Below are 25,049 nucleotides of genomic sequence, written 5' to 3' on the forward strand. Positions count from 1 at the left end.
CGCTCCCTGTGCGAAGGGTGGGGGGGGGCGGTGATGGTTGCCTGAGTCAGGGAGTGCGCTCTTTCGCACATGTGTGCGAAAGAGCGCAGAAATCTTCCTGGGGCACAGAGGTGCCTCAGGGGGATTACTTTCACTTGTAAAACATTGAATAAAGGGTAAAAATATTTTTTAGGACATGCCCCCTCATGTGAAATTGTCACATGAGCTGGGACATGTCCATGAATTTTATTAAAAATTTTTCAAACACTTTAAAAACGTTCATGAAATCTCATCCTGCCTGTGGATGAGGTTCCATGAAAAATGCAAAGGCCGCCTGGGCTCTTTGCCTGCCCACCAACCTTAAGGTTGGACGGGCAGCTCAGTTAATTGATTTATTGGCTTTTCAAATGGCCTTAACAGGCCTTTGACAGTTTGGCTGTGCTCCCGCCGAACTGAAAATCTAAATGATGCGCGGTGACGTCGGGACACACGCCCAACGTCACTGCACGTCATTTTACACCTTGGCGAGTGGGCCACGCCCCCCGCTCACCGAGCCAAAGATTCTGCCCCATCGCCTGTTGTTTAGATAGGTAAACTGACCATCTGTGCAATGGGCGTGTGATGTAATGGCTGCAAGAGAACGTTAGTATTAAACACCAGAATTACAGAAACTGTGCTCATTCTGAAAATGCAGGAGAAGAAGCACCTGGATCCTGAAACTCGGCTGGGGGAAGTAGCATCAAATACTTCATACATTTGAAATCCCTCTTACACCAACACCTCTGCTAAAATAGTATTTCAGATGAGTATACTAAGTACATGTACATTATTATTCTGTGGTGCAATTTCAGAGCCTTCTCATATTATAATATCAACAAGTGGAACTTGGATCTGTACCAATTTCCTCTAAACTTCATGACTGCTTACTTTGTAATTTGCTAAGTTTTTAATTTTTCTTTCACCAACAGGTGTCTACTATTGGAGCGAGAAGCTTTCAAACCAAACTCTCCAATGACTGAAAGACTGATTCGCAAGGCTACAGCACTGCATAATGTAGACTAAATCAAGACTAAGGCACATACAATTCAAATGGGACAATTATTTTAATTTGGGTTAAAGAGATCTGCTAATAATTATAGTGGTTACTATTAAGGGAGGGGCTGATGGAGACAGGGCAGGAGAGGAGGAGGGTACAAAAAGATTGTGAAGGAGATTGGGAAGTATGGGAAGGAATACGGAAACAGGATGCGAAAGAGAGTGAGGAGGTTGGAGCAAGCAGTGGAAAAGGAAAGGAGCAGTAGCTGGTGGAGGGGTGCTTTATACTCGAAGTTGCTTTTACACTAAAATTAATGAATGGAGAAAAATATACTGAAAATTTATCATGTGGAAGTTTGGTTTTGTACAAGTAACATTTGAACTATATAACTTCCAAAAGTTAATATAGTTCTCTTCGGTAAGTCTCCATTAAAACTATTTTTAAAAAGTCACTGTTGCTAAAGTGTTTGCCTTATAAATGAGGGATCCTGGATTCAGAACCAACCTGTTGTTAACTGATGCTCATCTCCATGCAGTGCTAGAAAGCAATCATTCAAAACAGTTCAATGTGCTACGTTATCAAGTGTGAGCATGGGTTTTCTCATATGGTAACTCAGTCCACAAGGGGTGTAAGGTACTTTTGCAAAGGCCTAATGTTTCTCCTTGGGCAGGGTGGGGGATGTTCAGAAGGTCATTGTTATAGAGTTGATCTTCAGACAACTTTTCTTAGTGGAAACATTTAACTTTATTTACAAACTGGTGAGGAATCTAGAAAATTCATCACTAATATGAGCTCCTGTGGGATTGGGACATGTTCATCATTCTCTTGCAAAGGGAGATGACTTAGGGCATCAGCATTTGCTATATGAATCCCTGGTCTATGTACAAACGTGTATTCATTTGCTACCAAAATTAGGATCCATGTTTGTATTCTTGCAGAGGCTATGGGAGGTATAGCCTTTTCCTCGCTAAACGGACCCAAAAGTGGTTTGTGATCTGATAATGTCGTGAAATATCGTCTGTGCATGTATTGGTGAAATTTTTTTACACCAAAAATAATCGACAGACCTTCCTTTTCAATCTGACAATATCCTTTTTCAGTTGTGGTAAGTGTCCTGGATACATAGCCTATCGGCCTCTGTGCCACCATCCATTTTGTGAGATAGTACCAACCCAATGTATAAGGGGACACATCGCAGGTTAGCACCAATTCCTTCATTTGGTCATAATGCAATAACAAATTTGAAGAGTGTAAGAGCTGTTTTACTTTCATGAAGGCTTCTTTTTGGGGAGCATCCCAAAACCAACACTTTTTTTTCTTAGCAGTGAATGTAGAGGGACTAGAACTGTGGATAAATTTGGTAGAAATCGCTCATAATAATTTATCATCCCTAAAAATGATTTAAGTTCAGCAGTGTTCTTGGTGCAAGTGCCTCTCTTATTGCTTTAATCTTCTCTTCAACTGGGTGTAACCCTTGGGCATCTTCCTAGCAGCCCAAATAAATGACTTCATTTGCTTGAAAAGTGCATTTTTCCTTCTTCAGGTGTACTCTTGCTTCTAAAAATCGTTTCAGGACTTCCTCTAGGTTAGCCAAGCGTTCCTTTTCTGTGAACCCAGTTATCAGTACGTCGTCCAGGTAGACCACAACTGAGGTAGTCTCTGCTGTAAGCTATCCATTGTCCTCTGAAAAATGGCACAGGCTGAGAAAACACCGAAGGGCAGATGTGTATATTGGTATAACCCTTTGTGGGTATTTATGGTTATGAATTCCTGGGAGGTGTCATCCAGCTCAAGTTGCTGATATGTGTGACTCATGTCAAGCTTTGTATTGTCCCTCCTGCTAGTTTGGCATATAGGTCTTCAATCTTGGGTATAGGGTACCTGTCCAGTTTGGCTGCTCTGTTGACCATTAGTTTATAGTCCCCACAGATCCGGGCTGTCTTGTCTGGTTTAAGGACAGGGACTATGGGTGCCCATTCTGAGAACTGAACCACTTTTATGATGCCCAGCCCCTCTAGCCGGTTCAGCTCAGCATCAACCTTCTCTCTCAGGGTGCATGGCACCGGTCTTGCTTTCAAGAAGCGAGGGATTGCTTTTGGGCCCACATAAGTCTTAGCCTGTAGGCCTTGGATTTTTCCAGTTCATCCTTGAAAACAGTGTCATTTTTTTAGCAGCGCTGGTAGTCCACCTGTTTGCAACTGGAAGATTTTGGACCAGTTTAATTTAATCTCTTTCATCCAATCACGCCCCATAATGCTTGGCCCTTCACCTTCTACCACCATCAGGGATAGCTGTGCTGATTGGTGTCTATAATGAACAGTTGCTCTAGTGATACCATTTACTTGGATTTCTTCGCCTGTGTACGTTTTCAATTTGGTAGATGTCTGTTCCAAATTTAACTGTTAATCACCTTTATTTAAATGTCTGAAAGGGTGTTCTATTACAGCGGTAGGAGCACTTGTGTCTACTTTCATTTTTCAGGGTTTATTATTCACGTGCACTGTAATAAATATTGGCTCTGTCTTCCCAACTTTCATGTTGAATAATGACTAAATGTCAGAATTGGTTGTTTCTGGCTCTTCTACACTATAGACTTCATTGGACTTCGTTTATTGTTTGGAAGCCTGCTTAAATCTCGCTTTGCAGTGTCTCATTATGTGTCTACTTCTGTGACAAAAATAAAATTTTTCTTCTTAAAATTGCCAATCGCTAGAAGACTGATTGTTTCCATGTTGATGAAAGTTATTTTTCGATTTAGTTGCTAAAGTGTTTCCTCTCATTTTTTTGGTTAGTGGGGGCTGTTTCCCGCTTTGCGGCAGAGTCCTGGTTTTTCGTGCCACTTTTGGCTGACTGTTCCTGCCCGACTGGGTGAATGGCTCTATTTTGCGCCCCTTGAATTGCTTGTGAATCCCTTACAGCACTTTCCATCGCCAGCGCTATTTCTAAAGCTTTCTTAAAATTAAGATTCAATTCAGCCAGCAACCTTTGCTGAATAGTGTCTTCCTGCACGCCACATACTAAATAATCTGAGCCTGTCATTCAGGGTTGCACCAAAGTCATAATATTCCATTAGTTGTTTTAATTTTGCCACGTAGGTAGCAATTGTCTCCCTGGGGCTCTATTCCGTGAACTGAATCTGAACCTCTGCATTGTGACTGAGGGCTTAGGTTGAAAATGTCCCTTAACGAGGTCTTCAAATCTGGGGCACTGGGGGCCATCAAGCTTCGAATTAAATTATAGGTCTTGCTCCCACAAATGCTCTGGAGAATCGCTCTCCTCTTTTAATTTTGTTTGCTTGAAAGAAGAACGCAAGGTCTATATATTGAGACCAATCATCTATGGCTGGCTCAAAGAGATCGATTCTGCAAAACTGTGGCATTTCGGATGAGTATATCTTCTTTTATTTTTAACAAACTTAGATACTCACAATCACTGGGCGAGGTACAGCACCAAATCTGATTTATCCTCGTCATCAGTTTGGTATAGAGTTGACCTTCAGACAACTTTTCTAAGTGGAAACATTTGACTTTATTTACAAGATAACAGCAGCAACTACACGTGTGCATCAAACTCCATAACCAAAGAAGAACTCTCCTGTATAGGTTCACCGCGCTGCAAACATATTGGTTTACACAGATCATATGATCTTACAACACAGGATTATTCTTAAAGCTACAGTTCTACATTTCCCAAAACGATAGTTACTATAGTCATTCTACATCCCAAGCTCCATGAGCCTCTGAGCAGCTGATATGAGTAACAAACTAAGGCCTGAAAATAATCTTCTTAAAAGTGGTGTCTGGTGCAGGAAAATACCCCTGTCAGACTTCAGATTGACACACTGATCTGAACACCTTCATAGAATGCTCACTCATGACTAGTAAGCAAGATAACGTAAATGACCATTTCTTTGTTCACAATGTTGCAAATCAGGCTTTCTCCCATATTTTCCAAATGTTTATAGGGAAAAGAGTAGGCTACCTTATTTGTGTGGACACTTCTTATAATCAGAACACACAAGATATCAAGCTTGTACTACATCCAGAGTGCAAAATCAATCCTATTCAATTGGTAAAGCTGAAACAGTTGGGTTAACCCTACCCTTGTTAATTCCTGATATCTGAGACTAACTAACTTGGCAACCTACCGTCTCAAGATGATGGTGGTCAACTCTTTGTGGAGGCTCACTCCAGCATAGCAGTCTCTGTCATGATTGCTGCAGATGAAGACAATGAGCTGAGAAGGTGTACAATTTGCTGGCTTGTTTTCTCTGGGCCGCCTTGGCCAGCTGAGCTTTCTGTTTCTCCTTGTCTCTTCCAATGCCCCTCCAAACAGTCGGCCTCCAGAGGTCAATGCCATTGGCAATTGTCTCCCAGTTGTCTATGTTGATGTCCACCAACTTCATATCTCTCAAGTGTCATTGTAATGGAGGCATGGCTGTCCAGCAGGTCGTGACCCAGTGGCCAGTCACTATACATAGCGGCTTCAGGTAAATGGTTGTCATCCATCTGGCAAAGTGGCCGAGCCAGCACAGATATTGTTGACTTAGTAATGAGTGTGTGCTGATTGTCATGGAGGCTGAACTTTAAAAGACAGTTATGTTTTAAAATGCCCTTTAACTTAAGGTAAACTCAGAATAAAACATCTCTGCTCAGAGACATGCCTGTGATCTGTTGCATGGGGAGCGAAACTCAAACAGTAACCCGTTGGACTGGATTTTATGGTTTCTGGTGGGGTGAGGGAGGTGTAATGGGAAGTGCATGGTCTGCTCGCTCCTAGCCCTGCTGTGTCAGCACGAAGAATCAAGTGTGGCCGACCAATTAGTGGCAGCAAGAGAGAAAACCAGCCAATTAGTACTGGGAAGAGGGGTTCCATGCCCAAACAGGCATATAGTGCGAGACATGTGGTGGGACCAGAGTTAGGCCATGAACAGGAAGTCGGTCATGGCCACCCACATTATGGCACAGTGGATGGTAAATGCTAAGCTGCTCAAATCCCAGAGGGAAACTTGAAACAACTGCCACAAATGTATTGCAATTTGTATTTTTATTTCGAAATGCATGCCTTGAATTCAGTCATAATAAGTCCATCAAGAGGTTTTTATAAAACTAAATTAAACATTTACAAATAAAAAAATAATTTTAAGCACATATTTAGGTCTACAAATTACTACTATGATGACTCCTAGCTCCGCTAATTAATCTGACTACCAGTTATAACCCCATTAGGGCAACAGTAAAAACAAAATAGATTTTAACGGACTCAGGCAAAGCACACGATACCGTGGCCAGTGATATTCACAGTGAATTCTTTTAGCTTCGGTTCCTATAGGCAGTAGCTTGGTACATAGAGGGTGTGGGCTTTTCAAACTTGTTACATCTTAGAGTGCCCTCTTCTTGCACATAGCCTTCTCTGCTTTATACATATTTTCCCCTTTGAATGCAAATTTCATTGTCTTTGGACTTTACCTTTCCAATAATAAAAATCTTTCATAGTACCAATTTTGAGAGTAAGCTTTGGGAAAAATAGACACACTTCTGGCTAAGTGTAACATTTCACCCTCTCTTTTGAAATTCAAACTACTCTGGTTTATCTAAAAATGCAAATTTTCCTTTCTAAAGCTCTAAAGCTTCAGCCATGTTTAGTTATTTAGCATTTCAAACCTAGCTTCCCTTCTGATACAGTAGCGGGCGGGAAAAAGAATGTTTTACCTGTCAGCTGCAATGGTGGCTTTTCATGCTGTATCACCCCAATCCCGCCTCATTATTCATGCAGTCCCAGGAAATGCCAGGTTGCTGGTGGGCAGGCACCGATTCACCCGCAACACCGTCACCTCGCTGCTTCCTCATGCTGGGCGTCATATTTAAAGTGCAGCAGCATGCACACCTCAGAGTGCTTCCAGCCCAGTACTGCTGCACAGAAGACATAGCCCCGATAGGCAAGAAGTCTGCAGCCCCCCGATTCAGTGATGTGTCCCTGGAATGCCTTTTGGGTGCCATGGAGGCTTGCTTTGATGTCCTCTACCCCAGCTCTGGCCGCAGGATGGACAGCAACATCACCAATCTGGCTTTGGAGGCAGTGGTGGCGGTGGTCAGTGCCAATGCCCTGCAAAAGAGGACAGCCAGTGCCGATAAAGGATTAATGATCTATTCCGTTCCACCAGGATAAATCATTCTTCTCATCACTCTCAACTCTCTCACTCACAAACCCATCACATATCCACAAGGATCTCACTGCCAGTTCGAGGGACATCACCTTTCACACTGTCACACACACCTTCATTGTCCTCATCTCATCCATGGGACCACTCACCACCACACATGCCAGGCATACTTATCACCTGGCATGGCAGGCATCCTGCTTACACTCTCTCCATCTGTATTCATGCAGGACAAGCTGACACACAAGAGGGAGTGGTCGCAGACTGGTGGAGGAATGCCTGAAATCAAGGTCCTCACGGACATTAAAAATAGAGTCAAACAGCTGGCAAGTTAAGAAGATGTAGTTGCATGGTCTGGGGACAGGTGTTAATTACTTGTACTAATGTTCACTGTGTTAATAAACTCCCAATGATGTCTCCCTGCCTGTGGCTCCTTGTTATGATGAGCAGTTTTCATGTCACTCAGATGTAAAATCTTGGTCCCTGCTCAAGATAAAGGCAGGTGTCTCAGTTCAGGGCCTCCTCCCTATGCTTTGTGCAACCTTCCCAGGACACTGATGGTTCAGTTATTCTATGTACTCCTAGCACCTTTGAGGTGTGGCAGGCCCCCCCATCCCATCAGCATCTGTGTCCGGTGACAGTGTGGTCCTGAAGGGTTCAGCTCATGAAGGATGCCATAGGATCAGGAGAAGTTAAAATTTCCCTGCTGTATCTCCATGATATGACCCTGTCCAGAGTGCAAATGAGGTGCTATCAGCCAGACAGGATTCAGATATCCACATAACTATGTGCGGATCTATGGAGTGTCCCCACTGCATGTCATCATCCTCCTGGAATGTAGGGACAATGGGAATCTGCTGCGTCTCCATGACAGAAGCCTTATCACAGAGGGTATGTGCACTGCCATCAGCCAGACAGGAGTCAAACGTTCACAAATACAATGTGAGGATCTATGATGTCTCCTCACTGCATGTTGTCATCATCCTCCATGAATCTAGCAGCTATGAGGGCCTCCCAAGTGTGCCTACCTCGTCTGGCCAGTGTGATGGTCTCGTCGCTGTCATCCTGGCCTTTGAGGACCTCCTCACCCTCATCCCCATTGAAGTCCTCCTCATCGGAGGAGACGTGCAGCTCCTCCATCTCCTCCTCAGCCAGCTCCTCTCCCTGTTGCAGTGCCAGGTTGTGGAGGGCACAGCAGGCAACGACGATGTGTGACACCCTCTTTGGACTGTATTGCAGGGCTCCACCAGACCAGTTCAGGTACCGGAATCTCATTTTCAACATTCCAATGGTTTGCTCCACCAAGGCGTGAGTTACAGCATGAGCCTCAGTGTACCTTCTCTAGGCTGCAGTCTGAGGCTGCTGCGCAGCTGTCATCAGCCACATCCTCTGTGGGTAGCCCTTGTCCCCTAGAAGCCAACCCTGCAGCCTCTGTGGACCCCGGAAGACTCCAGGGATCTAAGACCGACTGAGAATGTCGGAGTCGTGGACACTCCCTAGAAACCGTGCGCAGATCTGCAGGATGCATTTGTGGTGGTCGCACACCAGCTGCACATTCAGCGAGTGGAAGCCCTTGCGGTTGATCACTTGTTGCCACAGAGATCTGAGTGCCACATGAGTGCAGTGAATGGCACCCTGCACCTGTGGGAAACCTGAGATCTGCGCAAATCCCACAGCTCTTGCTTCCTCGCTTTCCTGATCCCTGGTTAAATGCACAAAGTGTGTGCCTTTGTGAAGATGACATCCATGACCTCTTGGATACATTTGTTCTTGGAGGCTTGAGATATCCAACAGAGGTCTCTTGTGGAGCCTTGAAAGGAGCCACTGGTGTAAAAATTGAGCGCCGCGGTCACTTTCAGGACCACTGGCAACAGATGCCCTCCATGTCCCTGTGGCACCAAATCCTGCAGCAGGTGGCAAATGTGAGGGACCAGTTCCTTGGACATGCGCAGCCTTTGGTGACACTGGTTTTCAGTCATCTGCAGGAATGACAAACACCGTCTATAGGCCCTGGGTCTAGCTAGGTACCGACCAGCAACGGCTCGCTGTGACCCTTCAGTGGCGTGTGCGGGAGCCCCAGCCACTCCTTCTTCCTGAGGGTGCAGTTCCTCCCTCTGCCCAGCCAAGCGCCTCCATGACTGCCTGTGCCCTCACCTGAATGCATGGCACCTCAACCTTAAAGTCCAACAGGCAACCCTGGCGAGCCTTGCGCAATGTTACTGTGCACTCACCTCCGAGTTCTCTTTGAAGTGTAGCTCGCTAGGTGCACGCCTTGTAAATGCTGTTGTGAAACATATCAGCATGCAATCATGCCACCATCCCCGGATTGGTGTGGAGAGATGATTCCGATGGGCAGGGCTTCTAATAATATGCAGATGTATTAAAATGAAGTTCCCGATGTGCGGCGGTGGGAAACATTGATGGAGCAGATGATTGCAAACTGGTTTCATGGCATCGTGAAACCAATTTTTGGCCTTCCTGCTGTATTGTCTGCTCATGTCTGCCATGACGCCTGATGCCAACAGGCATGGAAAATTCAGCCCTAATACTAGTGTTTTGAACTTAAATAAGGGAATTATAAGGGTATGATGACAGAGCTGGCTGAAGTGAACTCGGAAATTAGGTTAACGGATAGGTCAATAAGAAATGCAGTGGCAGACATTTAAGGAGATATTTCGTAACACTCAGCAAAAATGCATTTCAGTGAGAAAGAAAGACTCTAGGGGAAGGACGTCCGGAGGCTAACTAAAGAAGTTACAGATGGCACCAAATTGAAAGAAAAAGCATTCAATTCTGCGAAGATTACTGGTGAGTAGAAGACTGGACAGAATATAAAAAAAGCAATGAATGGCTGAAAAAATAATGAGGGAGAAATTAGAGTATGAGAGAAAGCTAGCTAGAAATATGAAAACAGATAATAAGCATTTCTACATGTATTTAAAAAGGGAAAAAGTAAGTAAAATGAACATTGGTACTCTACAGAGTGAACCTGTTGAAGTAATAATGGAAAATAAGGAAATGGCAGATGAATTGAACAGATATATTGCTTATGTCTTTGCTGTAGAGGATACAAATAACAGCCCAGGAATAAGTGTGCATCAAGAGGTCAAAAGAAGGAAGGAACTTAAAACAATTAGAATCATCAGGGAAAGAGTATTGAGAAAATTTAAAACTAAAAGCTGACAAGTCTCCAGGCCCTGAAGGACTTCATCCTAGGGCCTTAAAAGAAGTAGCTGCTGAAGTAGTAAATGCATTGGTCTTAATTTTCCAAAATTTCCTAGATTCTTGATGGGTCTTATCAGATTGGAAAATACTGAATGTATTCAGTATTCTATTCAAGATAGGAGGGAAACAGAAGACAGGAAACAACAGGCCAATTAGCTTAACATCTGTCACAGGTACATGCCAGAATCTATTGTTAAGGAGGTTATAGCAGGGCACTTAGAAAATCTCAATGCAATCAGGCAGAGTCAACATGGTTTTGTGAAAGGGAAATCGTGTTTGACTAATTTATAAGAATTCCTTGAGAAAGTAACAAACAACATGGATAAAGAGGAACCTGTGGATGTGATGTGCCTAGATGTCTAGAAGGCATTTGACAAGGTGTCATATCAAAAGTTACTACACAAAATAAAAGCTCATGGTATAGGGAGTAACATATTAGCATGGATAGAGGATTGGTTAGTTAACAGGAAACAGAAAGTAGGCATAAATGGGTCATTTTCAGGTTGGCAAGATGTAACAAGTGGATTGCCACCAAGATCAGTACTGGGACCTCAACTATTTATAATCTATGTTAATGACCTGGATGATGGGACTGAATGTATTATTGATAAATTTGCTGAGGATGCAAAGATAGGTAAGAAAGCAAGTTATGAAGAGGACATAAGGATTCTGTAAAGAAACAAAGATAGGTGGGCAAAAATTTGGCAGATGGAGTTTCTCACGTGTCGGTGCAGACTCGATGGGCCAAAGGGCCTCTTCTGCACTGTGATTCTGATTCTGTGATTCTGAGTATACTGTTGGAAAATATGAACTTGTCCACTTTGGCAGGAAGAATAAAAAAGCAGCATATCATTTAGAGATTGCAGAACGCTGAGATACAGTGTGTTCTGGGTATCCTGAAACATGAATCACAAAAAGTTAGTATGCAGGTACAGCAAGTGATTAAGAAGGCAAATGGAATATTGTTGTTTATTGCAAGGGGAATGGAATATAAAAGTAGCGATTTTTTTGCTCTAGTTATATAGGGTATTGAGACCACATCTAGAGTGCTGTCTATAATTTTAGAATCCTTATTTAAGAAAGGACATAATTGAATTAGAAGCAATTCAGAGAAGGTTCACTCGACTGATTCCTGGGATGAGGGGGTTATCCTATGAAGAAAGGATAGGCAGGTTGGGCCTGTATTCATTGGAGTTTAGAAGATTGAGAGGCAAACTTACTGGAACATATAAGATCCTAAGGGGACTTGACAGTGTGGATATTGAGAGGATGATTCTGTTTGTGGGATGGACTAGAACTAGGGGATACAGTTTAAAAATAAGGGGTCTCTATGAAAGACGGAGATGAGAAGAAATGTTTTCTCTCAGAGAACCTTGAGTCTATGGAACTCTCTTCCCCAAAGAGAGGTGGAAGCAGGGTCATTGAATATTTTAAGGCTGAGTTAGATTGATTGATTGACAGGGGAGTCAAAAGGTACAGGGGGTAGGAAGGAAAGTGGAGTTGAGACCACAATCAGATTAGCCATGATCTTATTGAATGGCAGAGCAGGCTCGAGGGACCAAATGGCCTACTCCTAGATTTTGGTATGTTCACCTATCCCATTCCCCTTTTTGAATAATAAGTATTCAGAAAAAGAGTCATATTTTACCCTCTAACTCTGCTTTTCCCACCTTAGAGGCTGAAAGACCACCTGACATTTTCCAGCACTTTCTGCTTCGAATCCTCACCCACTCTTGCAGCTGCCAGGCCAAATGGTGGGCTCAGACCATGGATGGGTCCACAGTTCAATGATGGCTTCTTGCTTGTCCTCAGACTCATCATGAGATTTGTCATCAGAGGATGCGGCTCACTCAAAAGAAAGTCTCTGCCTGCGCCTCCCCTCTCCAGAGCTCCAGGTTGTATGTGGCACAGCAGACCATAACAATTAGTGAGACACAAGCTGCAGAATATTGCAGACAGTTGTCTGCACAGTCCAAACATCTAAATCACATTTTGAGTGGAGCAGTGGCCTACTCAGTGATGGCCCTGGTAGATGCATGGCTCTGATTGTAATGCATCTCAGCCTCTATCCACAGGTTTCTCAATGGGGTCATGAGCCATATCTTCAGTGGATATTCCTTGTCTCCAAGAAACCTACCCTCGTCTCTGGTGGATGGAACATCCGTGGCATCTTGGAATGCCCAAGGATGTAAGAGTCGTGACTACTCTCAGGATAGCAGGCACACACCTGTAGGATCCCTTGACGATGATCATGCAGAAGTTGGGCACTGATGGAATGAAAACCTTTATGATTGACAAATGCCCTGGCTGGCCCAATAGAGCTTTGATGCCACATGCCCACAATCTATCACACACTTGAACTTTAAGGAATCCATGAATACACATGATGCCCCTGGTTCTCTCAGTCTGACTATGTCATTGATGGTGAAGGAGATGAAGTCATTTGGCTTGCCTAAACATTGCATTCGTGACCATGCAGTAGTGAGCTGAAGCTTGAGATATGCCACAAAGGTCTTCAGCTGGTTCCTGGATTGACCCCAATGCATAGAAGTTCAAGGCCATAGTCACCTTGAGAGCGGCAGGTATAAGGTGGCCACCAACACAATTTGAATTGATCTTGCTAGCCAGCAACTCACAGTGTGAGGGTCACTTTTTCCCTTGAGAGACGTAGCCTGTGAAGATACTGGCGCTGTGAGAGCTGAAGGTAGTTCATCCTTTGCCTGTAAACTCTCTGCACAGGATAGTGTCTTCTACTACAGACTGGCCATTATTGTCTGTCTTGTGCAGGCCTTTGTGCAGTAGCAGGTCCCTAACCTGCCTCGACTGTAGGACACACCTGTCCCTGTACAACTGGCCTCTCCTTTTCCTAATTTCCTCTTCACTGGAGGGACCTCCTCCAGAGTGCACAATCCCCATGGGAACAATGATCTCTCAGATTCCTCTGCTGAAGTCCTCAACCTCCAGGATAATCCTATCTCCAGGCCACTTTCCCTCTCACTGTCTCCTTATGTAATGTCAGCCTATAAATACTGAAGAAATAAAGTCTATTAACAGCCCAATGCTGTGGACTCTGCTGCTACATGCAGCCATTGTTCTGTTTGCAGGCCTTTTCATCCGCTCCTCTGTCACCTCCTCATACCTGACGTAAATCAGTCACAGCATTTTTCCCATGTGACTACCGAAATATAGGCCGGGATTTTCCGGCCTCATTGAGGGCGGGATCCCACAGGCGAGGCGGCGTCCCAGCCAGAAGCCCATTGACTTGTGGCGGGACCGGAAGATCCCGGCGGTGGGCGGGTGCGGAAAATCCCACCCATCAAGTGGGCAATTCAATATTGCAATCAATTGCCTTTTTAACAAGCTCAGTAGCTTCTAGTTGCTTTTATCATAATGGCCGGTGGCTTCCGATTTTGGCACCCACTTGCCTTCCGTATTATTGGAAACTGGCAATTATCTGACCTGATGTCATCATTTTATATTTTATATTTGCTTTGGGGGGCAGGGGGAGCAAGTGCCACCCCTCCTCAATTTGTGGCTGTAAAATTCGGCCCAGTAAAGTCTCAGTTGCCAGTTTTAGCACTTGTTCACAGTATTTCACAGAAAAAGGACAGCTGTTGTTTGAGCCATGGGAAACAAAATTTATGTTTTGTGTTAACAACCAAGCAGGTTGCATGTGAGAGTTTGGCTTCTGTTAAAAAGGAAGGGAACAGAACAGGTGTGGCTCTTGGAGATTTACGGAACAAAGTGTTGCCAAAGTGTGCCTTTGCTGATGATAACTCGATCCAAAAAACCCAGGCTGAGTGGAACGATTGTCAAAGGATGCTGGAAGTTTTGACCTGGCATGGCAGGGCAAAGTGAGAGAGCTGGGAGTGACTGGGGACTGTTCCTATAATGCTACATATCTGCTGGAATTGAAGCATAGTGTAAAAGATTTTCATAAGACATATTTTAGTTGTGTTAGTTCATTAATGTGAAAGAACACTTTCTTTATTTGATGCATTAGTTGCCTGTTAAGTAAGGAGTGATCTATGTTGATCTTGTTTTGTTTATTACAGTAAAAGTCTTAAAATGTGAAATCTTGTTTTTTGGTTCTTTCCCTATGGGAAAAGTAACATGATGAAATCAGCACTTTCTAGGTCCTCTGAGTTGGTGACCTTGTCCTGCAATGAGCTACTGAGGATACATCTGAGATAGCCAAGGTGGAAACTGTTCAGCTTTTTCTCCTGCCTAGCAGATGTTATCACAGTTTCACTACTGTAGAGGAGTGCACGTGGTAGGCTCACAGTCTGGTGTTCACAGTCAGGTTGCTGTTTTTCCACACACTCCCTTTCTCAGCTTGGACATAATAGTTTTTGCAACTTGATTTCAGCACCAAATGACAGATTGCTGATGTTGGGATTTGGATTCTATATGAAACCCCAGAGTAAGAAAATTCTTATTGAGGAATAACCAAATTGGTAAATAGGACAATCATTAATTGTCAAGAAGATATAATAATTCTCATAATGTTATTGGCATTTATTGTAAAATAGAGTAATAGTAGGATGTGTCTATCTGTCTATATGTGTCTGTGTATGTGTGTGTGAGACTTAATTAAATTAGTCTGGTCGCTTTGATCTAAGAAGAGAGGTTAGGTTTGAAATGTTAATTAAATAAACATGGGGAAGTCAAGGGAACATTTGCATTTTGAAATAAACCAGATTAGATTTTTATCAAAGGAGGGGTGAAATGCGTCACCTAGCCAGGTGAAGTTTAGAAACTGTGTGTTTATTTTTCCTAAAGATTACTGGTAAAACTTAGTGCTAAGATTATCAGGGAGATAAAGTCCAAAGACATAGTGAAACAATGGGTATTTGCATTCAGAGGGGAAAATATGTATAAAGGAGAAAAGGCTGTGTGTAAGGGTAGGCATTTTAAGATCTTACAAGTGTGAAAAAGCCTTCAGTATCTACTGGCAGTGATGGTCATGCATAGCATTGTGTGCAGGCCATGGTCAGTCAGCTAAGGAAATTGGTCCTGGGGGTTAGTGGCATCGTACTCTGAGGCAGATGGCATAGTCATGGTCAGAGGAGGCATCTGCATCCTATAAGTTGGTAGCTGAAAAGTCATGTGGTATTGGATGGTCACATGGCAAGGGGGCTCCCAGAAACTCAGAGTGCATGTGGCCTCGAGAAGGAAGGGGTCAGGTCAACAAAGGGCATGGGGACATTAATATTAAAGGGTTCGGGGAAGGACAGAATATTAATGTGGATAATGATGGGTTCAAGGGTAACAGGGGAAAGCTGGATAATGATAGAAGGAAGGGGAATTAGGAGGCAGTGAAGATGGAGGAAGATGAGAGGGATTCGATGGGTGATAGGGGGATGTTGGAAGCTGGTCTCTCAAATGAAGGTTAGCAGCACCATTTTTGAGCTCACCTTGCAATGATGCAGTTCGAAAAGCTAGCTACAAAAGATTGGTCGGGGAGGGGCATTTGGGAGGAGTTCAGCATAGCAAATCTTGACCAGTTGAAGGGGTAACCTATAATTGTATTGTTCAAACCAAGCAGAGAATGGCTCAGCTGAGCGTTGGCCTTGAAGGTCTCATGCACAGTGAATGAGCTTGGCTCCTTTACTAATGGTGTGCATTCAGGTGAGAATCCGTTAAGTTTAGGTGCTGTGGTGCATATGGTCTTAATTGGCATCTGATCCTTACAGAGGCATGACAGAATGGACGCAGGGTCCAAGAATCAATGGCCACATCTGCTGCACAGAGGCAGCATGGACTCTACAAGCCTCCATGTTCCTAGTGCATTGGTCATAGCATTCAAGGCACCATGCTTGCAGTCAAGATATAAGTGCAAGGACTGGGTATTGTTATGACCACGACAGATGTTAATTGCTGAGTAAACCAAATCCCAAAGGGAAACTTGGCTTATGGGCCATACCTTTTTTTTCCTATTCTGAAAATGAGAAGAAAATGTACTGATCTCAGTAGCAAGAAGTTCAGTGGCACTTTTGGGATTTTAAAAATTAAAAGTAAAAGTTTTATTAACAAGAAGAAAACTCAAGCACACAAGATTACAGTTACACAGTTAAAATTTGTCTTACAAAACATGCCCCCCAAAAAAACTCCCTACTTGGTCAGACCTTCCAGGTAACATTCTCTTATAGATGTTTAACTATAAAAATCCAGTAATATTACCCAAGGCAAACTGCTGTAGCTTTAATAAAGGCATACCACATGACCTCGTCAACTCTATTCCACTTCTGTGGAAATCCAAGACTTCAGAACGAGAGTGCTTTTTGCAGCCAAAGGCTTTTCTCACTTGACTGGCTAACTGATTCAAACTGTATTTCTCCCATCCTAGAGCTGTTTCTAGAAGATCTTCCTCACGCAGCCAACAGTCAACCGCCCCACCCCCCTCAGCCCTCCGAAATAACTCTAAAATACTTTTTTCCCCCCTTTCGTCTCAGGTTCCATTGTTCTCACACCTCTTTGAATCTCAAACCCTTCCAAATATTAAATCTTTCATGTTTCTATTTTGTCTCTGTTTTCAGGTCAATAAAATGTAATATAGTCTCTTCTGTTTACTCATGGAACTCCTGTAAGATGCAAAAATGTTTCTTGACACCTCTGACTTCCTTTTGATATTCAAACAATCTCTCAGCTTATCTAAAAATGCCAAACTATTGTACCTCAAACCCACCATAATATCTCATCACCAATGCACACCTAACATCTCTATCCTTACATGTCTTAACCTCCCATGTAACTTGTCCCTAGTAACTTTTCCCCAGCGTAATCAAATCATTAACACACACACACACGTTCACAGAATAACACAATATTCCCCAAAAATATTTTTAAAAATCATCCATTTTCACAGTATCCATAGTTGTTGTAAAGGCCATTGGGGGACAACCAACACAAAGCTGACTGTGTCTCCTAGGCTTGGGTTTTTTGACCCTAATTAAGGCCCTGGTTGTGAATGTGCATTCTCAACTGAGGGGAAAGATCAGCCATCCTCCAGAATGAAATCATCCTGCAAGGGGTGACCTTGGTATGTGATGTGCAGACTAAGGGCTGGAGAATTGCTGCTTTGTTGATGAAGGAAGATGATTCAATGGGAACTACCATTGATTGCTCAATTGTATCCATTCACAGAAACAAGGAGGATTGGAGAATGCAGGCTGCAGGCAATACTGCCTACTTAATAGTTTTGGTTAGAATGAGAAGAAGGGCCCGCTGCCAATTGGCACAGCTCAGGGAAGACCATCACGCTGAGGAACAAGAGACAGCAGGATTTCAGGAAGGCCCAGATGCTGACTGGGAGGGGACAAATCCAAAGATGTTTGGCATAACCAAGGGTCTACAGAAGACACACCTCATACACGGAGATGAGCAAAAGACAGTGCTGCAGACACCTTCGCTTGTCTAGGGATGTAGTAGCTCATATTTGCCACGGTCTCCATGAGGAACTGATGGTGCACGGACTTGGGGGGCACGGACTTGGAGGGCATTCAGTACCAGGGGCACTGAAGGTTACCGCCACACAACTTTATTGCCCATAGATCCTTCCATGGTTCCACTGGGCTCATTTGCAGAATCTCATAATTGGCGGCACACAAATGCATAAGGGAGGTGACCAATGCCCTTTTCAACGAAGCTCACCATTATGTACAGTTCCATAATTATGAAGCAAGCCAGGCTACAAGAGCTGTGGGATTTTCTGCAATCTCAGGCTTTCGGTAAGTGCAGGGCACTATTGACTGCACACGTGATCTTGAGAGCTCCCTGGTGTCATCCTGTGAGATTCATTAATAGAAAAGGATTTCACTTTCTGAACGTCCAGCTAATTTGAGATCACAGAAAGCAGGTCCAGCATGTTTGTGCTAGGTACCCAAGGAGCTCACAAGACTCGTACATTTTGAGTCACTCCCAGGTGCCAGGGATATTTGAGGGAGCTTGGCATTTAGAGGGTTGGCTCCTCGTTGATAAGGGGTACCCCCAGAAGACATGGCTAATGACACTCGTTCATCATCCACAGTGTGCATCTGACGAGGGAAATGATGCAGCACATTTAGCCACAAGGTCCTTAATACAGCAGACTATTGGGCTCTTAAAGATGCGTTTAAGATGTTTGGACCATTCCGATGAGGCTCTTCATTACTCACCACAGAGCATGTCCCACATCACTGCTGTTTGTTGTGCTCTGCACAATCCAACACTGCAAGGGGGGATGTTTTGCCACAGGGTGACATGGAGGAGCTACACATCTCCTCAGAGGAGGACATTGAAGGGATGAATCTGAAGGAGGTGAAGATTTAGAGAAGGCCATTGCATGGGCACGATGCAGAAGATGTGCTCATGACCACCTCATAGCTACAAGGTTCCAAGAGGAATAAGGTGAAGACAAGTTTTTACGAGTGCAGTTCTCTTCATGCTTCGATGCAGGGGACATAATTCCTTCGTTGTCATCTTCTACATGTCACGAAAGGTTATCAATCTCACAATGATCACCAAGGAACAACCCTAACGATGCGGTCATCCTTGGAAGACGCAGTGGCGTAGAGGCTACATGGTCACTGTAGGATGTACTTAGCACTCCACTAACATACACCCTTAAGCAACTACACATAATAAAGTCCTTTCAACCATAAAGTCCTTTCAATTGCATCAACAAATCAGTGGCCATGGCATCCTTCAAGAGGCTGAAACACTATTGCACCCATGGATGTACTCATGCCAGTATGACAGCAGCTTAGCAAGGTGGGTCTAAGAAGAAAAGCATTCATCAATGGTTAGCACTTGACTGTCTCAAGACAGAGCTAGATCCGGACAACACCATCTCTCCAAATGCCAGCTCTGATGAATGATAAATGCAGAGGCCCATCTTGACACTGAGCCCAAGATTCCATCGGATATCAGGACGCAGAAATCTGTTACACAACAGCATGGGTGCAAAGTTGCGAATTATGTTAGCATTGTCCTCACAGAGAGTGGTTCCGCAGGACCATCGTGTGATTATTGACAAACACTCATTACCCTGCATTCATCAGAAGCCTGCCAAGTTTACATCCTGCATTGCCACGGCATCTGGGAGAGATGTGGCCCAGCCAGTTTTGACACAGCAGTCAATGATAACTTATTCCCTTTGTAGATGCTGCTAAGCACTCAGGACATATGTCTGAGCATCACTTTCATATCTTTGCAGTCCTCAACATTGTCCATCTCACAAAGGCCAATCCTTTCTATGAACCCTAAGTCACTGATGGCACAATCATGCAATGAATTGCTTATCAATTGGCATTCTGTGACTTCACAGAGGGATTCTGTGTTCATGTCGCAGATGTGGAACTCAAGGCGATTCATTGTGATGAGATTGAGGTGAACGCAGTGACAGGTCCTCATCCGTAGTTTCCTTGGTCTGGGGGATAGGGCTGAGGTGCTTGCTTGACCTCTTCCTCTGCCTTTTCTTGTTGGTGGGTAGAATAGAGAGAAAAGATCATGAGTAATTGACTAGGCAGGCCTCAACATTATAGGTCACTCACAGTCATTGTCCGCATGTAGCTGATGTATACTGCATAGGTCTCACAGGCTTGTTGGGGCAGGCCGATCTTGCCTTCAGCACAGGAACACTCCCTGTCCTCACCAGCCAGCTCTTCATGGGACAACAGTGCCCTCAGCTCTAAGGTACCCTCTCTGGTCTTGGTCCTCTCACACCGATTATAGGCAATCTTGTCCTGCATTAAGACAGATGGATTAACTGTGACCACTACAGATAGAAGAGCAGTTCAAAAGCATGTATACCTGCTGCGTGTGATGAGCCCTCTCAGTAGTGATTAAGTCAACATTTGTGCAGGATCTAACATGAGATGGGGATCTTTAAGTGGCTGGCAGACATTCAGTCCTGATGTCCCATCTGCTGGCAGTGCAGTGTGTGACATCCTTGTGTACGCTAACACTTAGGCTGCCCAATTCCCTTATGGAATTGTGAGTTTGGTGTGAGTAGAAGGTTCACTTACCCTGGTGGAACTTTTCAAATCATTCATCCTTTTCCTGCACTGCAGGGCAGATCTTTTCTGTTTATCACGGGCGCTGACCTCCCTGGCAACTGCCTCCCAGGCTGTTGTGGTCAGATGGGTGGACCTCCTCTTCCATCCCTCGAATAAAGGACCCCCTGCCTTTCCTGTACGGCCTAGAGAAGAATCACCAGGGAGACCACGCTGAACCGTGGAGCAGAGGGTTTTGTTCATTTAGTCGGCATTGTAATATATATCTTCAGCACACACCTGGCCAACAGTGAGTTAATGTGTGTGCAGGTGCTGCATGGTGCCAGGACATTCAACCCCATGAGGTAATGGTGGGGCAGATGAATCACTGCCCGCCATGAGGTTTGACAAGCTCCTCACTGATGTACAATTAATGAGCTGAAATGCAGAAGATTGGCCAGTGTGAATCACATCAACTTTCCTGCTCGCCACCACACGTGGTCTCCAGAATGGAAAATTCCACCCATGGTCCATGGACCAAAAATCTACCACCTGAGGAACAATGAGAATTTTTATTATAAAGAGAAAGAATCAGCATGGCATTAATAACATAGGCACTATCAGACCATATATTCACAAGATAGTGAGCAGTTTCTTCAACTGCAATAAGAAAACACATCAATTTGCAAACTGAGTAGAATGATGGAGACACTTGAACTTGAGGGTACATTCAGGCAATACCAATTGTTACAGATAAGAGGGGGTTTAATTTAAAACAGCCCTGATTTCTCCACTCACCACCTGTCCGTAAACAGAAAGGTATTTTTGGTTTTTTATTTCCCCCTTTATAAGTGGTAAAGTATTTTCCCCAACCCTTCAGTTTTGGAGTGATCCAATCCTCTAGTAATAACCCCACAACAAACTTGAGATAGGGTAAAATCAGGTGGTTAGTTTAATTTACACACATTCATACATGTGGTAGGCGGATTCGCAATGTCCCACATTTTTACATTCATACAATAAAGGATGGATAAGGGAAAGAAAGGTGTTCAGTGCCAATACCACAGATAAAAATAAGAATTATGGTTTCACGTGAGTCCAGAATCAAAAGGTTCAGTGGTGTATTCCTTCAGAGCTTACCAGGATGAGATTATTGCAAGGTGATCTACTTTTCCAGAAGTGATGACTTCCATGATGGGAGAAGGCACGTGGTGATGAATTAGTCTTATAGGCATGGATACAGAAGTACAGATGTTCCAGTAGTACATAGTGTAGACAAGGGCTAAGCAATTTAAATCTGAGCAGCTCTTTCTTTTGCTACCTGTTAGGTGGTAAATGTTAGACTGAGGCAAGCTGCTAGCCTGGAGTCCTTGTTTTCTTCTGAGGTTTAACAGTCGCTCACAATAAAACCCAAAAGCTGTATGATTAAAGCAATTCAAACAGCTCAATTCTTGGTCCTGTGACAGGGTGGTTTCGCGTCAAGCTATTCAGCTAACGAGGCCCCTTATTAAAACCTCATGTTTTGAGCATGTAGAACCCTTAGCACAACATTGGACATGAGGAGTCACAAACAGCTCTGCCTTTGTCCATAGCTGGCTGGTTCAGACGTCTCGTCTACTATCCTTTGTGTTGGCTTGGCTGAAATGTTTATACAATGCAAGGAGTGTTACATTCCAGAGGTTTGATCTGTTAGTTTTTGTCCATTTTTAAACTGCTCAGAAACTTCCAGAACTACCACCATGTGGTCAGTGGTGACCATTTCATCAGTCCAGCCATTTGTCCGTTTTAAAAAACAGAATTTAAAACAGAGAATATGGAAGAGGAACAAATTTCTTTTGGATTTTTTTTCTTCTTCATGCCGTCTCAGCAGGAAACATTGCAAATCCTGTGTGAGGAACTCCCTTGAAATGGCATGACGAACCATCAATATAAGCATTAGGATCTTCTTCAATAGGAAAGAACTAGATGCTGCTCAAAATCCATCAATGATAAAGGACACTTGTCAAGATGGTCAATACCATGTGGGATCACATCTAAAGTCTCGGTGAAGTAATTCTAGTATCTATCTTCTGTGATGATACTAAAGTGTCCCCTGGCTTTACCACTAAATTAAAAGAAGTATGAGATGAACGAATGATGGCTTTCTGTCAGCCCATGAAGAAGTAAAGAAGCATACAGCTCAAAAGAAAGATAACAAATGCTGTTTGAAAATTGAATAAGACTTCTCTGCCCACTGTTTGATGCGAGAGGCATAGGATACTGGATGTATATTGCCTTCAATGCCCTGTCCCAATATTACCATTGTACTCCCCTCTGTGGAAGCATTATCAAAATGAAATGGCTGCTCTGGATCTGGTGCTACTAAACTGGTAGCCTGCATAGCTGCTACTTTTAACTTCTCCATTGCATTAACGGGCTCTATTGTCTATGAATGCAATACTTGATCTTCCTTGCATTTAAGAAGCCCGTAGAGAGGTTTGGCCATCTCTCCAGAATAAAGCTGTGCTAGTAACTCACCAATCCCAAAAGCAAACAAAATGCAGACATGGATGTTGGCAAAGGTAACCGCTGCTTGACTTCTCCCTTGTGACTGACCACGGGACAATAACAATACTCGCAGGAAAACGACTTTTTTCTGCAACAGCTGAACCTTCTTGGGGCTAACTTTCAAACCTGCTTTCAGTAACAAAGACAACAACTCATTTAATAATTTGAGATGTTCACCAATTGTTTCAGTGGCTAAGAGTAGATCATCAATATATTGCAACAAAAATTTTGACTGCAGATAGGCTCTCAGAATGTCTGCCCTTCTCTTTTGAAAAATAGTAGGAACATTATGACACCCCAGTGGGATCACCATCCAAGTGAAGCTATGATCCTCAAATGTGAATGCAAACTTTTACTGATCTCTTTTTGCTAGTAAGTTCCAGAATCGATTTGTGATATCCAATGTAGAAAATACTTTAGCGCTTGCTGGTACAGCATTTCAGAAAGCACAATGGGTGCTTTCCTGACAATGCGTGTGCATTTAGGTGTTACCTTATTTAACCCTCTGTAGTTAACCATCAATCTCCAAGAATTGTCTGTCTTTCTCACTGGCCAAATTGATGAATTGCTCATGAAAATGCCTTGACTTAATACGTCCTGCTTAAAGGGTGACTCTATTGCCACTTCCAAAAAAGGAATGCTTTCCCTGGGAATCGGGTACTGTTGTTAATTATTTCTTCACCCTGCAATTTCCCTCAATTATGCTTATTCCTAACAAAAATTAACAAATGCCCTCTAGTTATCTCTTGGACTCGGCTATCCGAATGGCAAGGCACTTCATATGCTGAAGGCTTTTTCATGCAAAAACCGAATGAACATCAGAAATCTCAACCAGTTCACTAGATCCTGTACCTATCCAAATGCTGCCTTGGTTATAATCAACAATGGCTTGATATTGCTTTAACGCATCGCTGTCCAGTATCCCTTTTCCATTAACAGTGTTCATACATACTGGTGATTGAACAGTTAATGAGATCCCTTATACTTTAAGCATCAAGGCATTTCCTTTATGCATGCTCACATTCTCCATTAAACTCATTTAATTTAACCTGACTACCTTGAAAATTCAAGCCCTTTCTCATTCTTACTAGATGTTTAGGGCACGAAGCGTGGACAATGGTAAAGGCAGAACCAGTATCAACAAGCATAATTGGTAATTTGGATAAAATCTCCAGTCACCCGTTCAACATTGCATTGAAACCTCATTTCCAACCAAATGAGGCTCACATCTAGCCCTGTGGCCTGCTGTTTTGAGTCCGTTTGGAACTGTGTGGTAACTGCACACACTAGAGAGACTTCACTGTCTTGTGTCTGGTCTGCGTAGCCATGACCGCTACTAGTTTCTCAATCTTCCCACTATTATGACTGGGATTGGAGAAGTGCAGTTATCTAGCCCCAGTATTCCACAGGTTGCATCGTTAGTGTAAATGTTTAATTTACTCACCAAAATGGACAATTATTTACCTTCGCTACCATTAGACCCAGAATAAAAGAGACTTTAACCAGGTTTCTTTCAATAAACTCAGGATGATTGATTTACTTAACACAAAACTCCTTTTTTAAAACAAGTTGCAAGAAGTGGTTAACACACAATTTGTGATCTGCAAGTGTAACTATCTATCCCTTTTTTAAAAAAAAAACAGCACACACACACAACCGAACAAAGGACAAACAAATAGGGTCTCTGCAGAGTTTGGTGGTTAAAGAAGACTTTATGAAAAGGATAAAGTTCACAGGGTTTTGATGCTGTCGATCTGCTGCTCCCTCGTGTGAAGATGGATCGCTAGTCCCACTAGATGTCTGAAGGTTCTCACCAACGGAGCTTCGGCATGGAGGAGAATAGAGCCGGATCAATCCTTGGGACCCACCTCTCGTCTCAGCTTCTTGGGTTTCCAAATACAGACAAGTTCCACTGAGGTGAGGATTCCTAGTTGAAAATTGATAGCCACACTGTATTTCAGGCAAGGCAAGGAAAGTGCGAGTTGGGCAGCTTTCTCCTTCTTGGTTTATTCCCAACTGAGTTCAAGAAAACAAGTTCAAAACATAAAACTCATCTTTGTCAGGTGATTTCCAGTAAATCACCAGGCCTTTGCCTTTAAAACAGTTTTTTTCCAGCCATTAAAGTAAT

General features: G+C 43.5%; 1 protein-coding gene and 1 long non-coding RNA gene across 3 annotated transcripts in view; one reads left to right on the forward strand and one right to left on the reverse strand.

Annotated features, from left to right (window-relative positions):
• Window positions 1-1,466, forward strand: part of ttc38 (tetratricopeptide repeat domain 38) — a 66,683-nt gene extending 65,217 nt beyond the window's left edge. For both annotated transcript variants that reach the window (XM_078568248.1, XM_078568247.1), the window contains one exon: window positions 948-1,466. In XM_078568248.1, coding sequence (XP_078424374.1) covers window positions 948-1,041 — 94 coding nt within the window. In that variant the 3' untranslated portion in view covers window positions 1,042-1,466. The remainder of the gene's footprint in view (window positions 1-947) is intronic.
• LOC144696676 (uncharacterized) overlaps window positions 1-25,049 on the reverse strand; it is a 48,795-nt gene that overhangs the window by 17,379 nt on the left and 6,367 nt on the right. The gene's annotated exons all lie outside the window — the stretch shown is intronic.

The sequence above is a fragment of the Cetorhinus maximus genome, chromosome 22 (genome assembly GCF_964194155.1).
Source record: "Cetorhinus maximus chromosome 22, sCetMax3.hap1.1, whole genome shotgun sequence".
In the NCBI taxonomy this organism is placed as follows: Eukaryota; Metazoa; Chordata; class Chondrichthyes; order Lamniformes; family Cetorhinidae; genus Cetorhinus; species Cetorhinus maximus.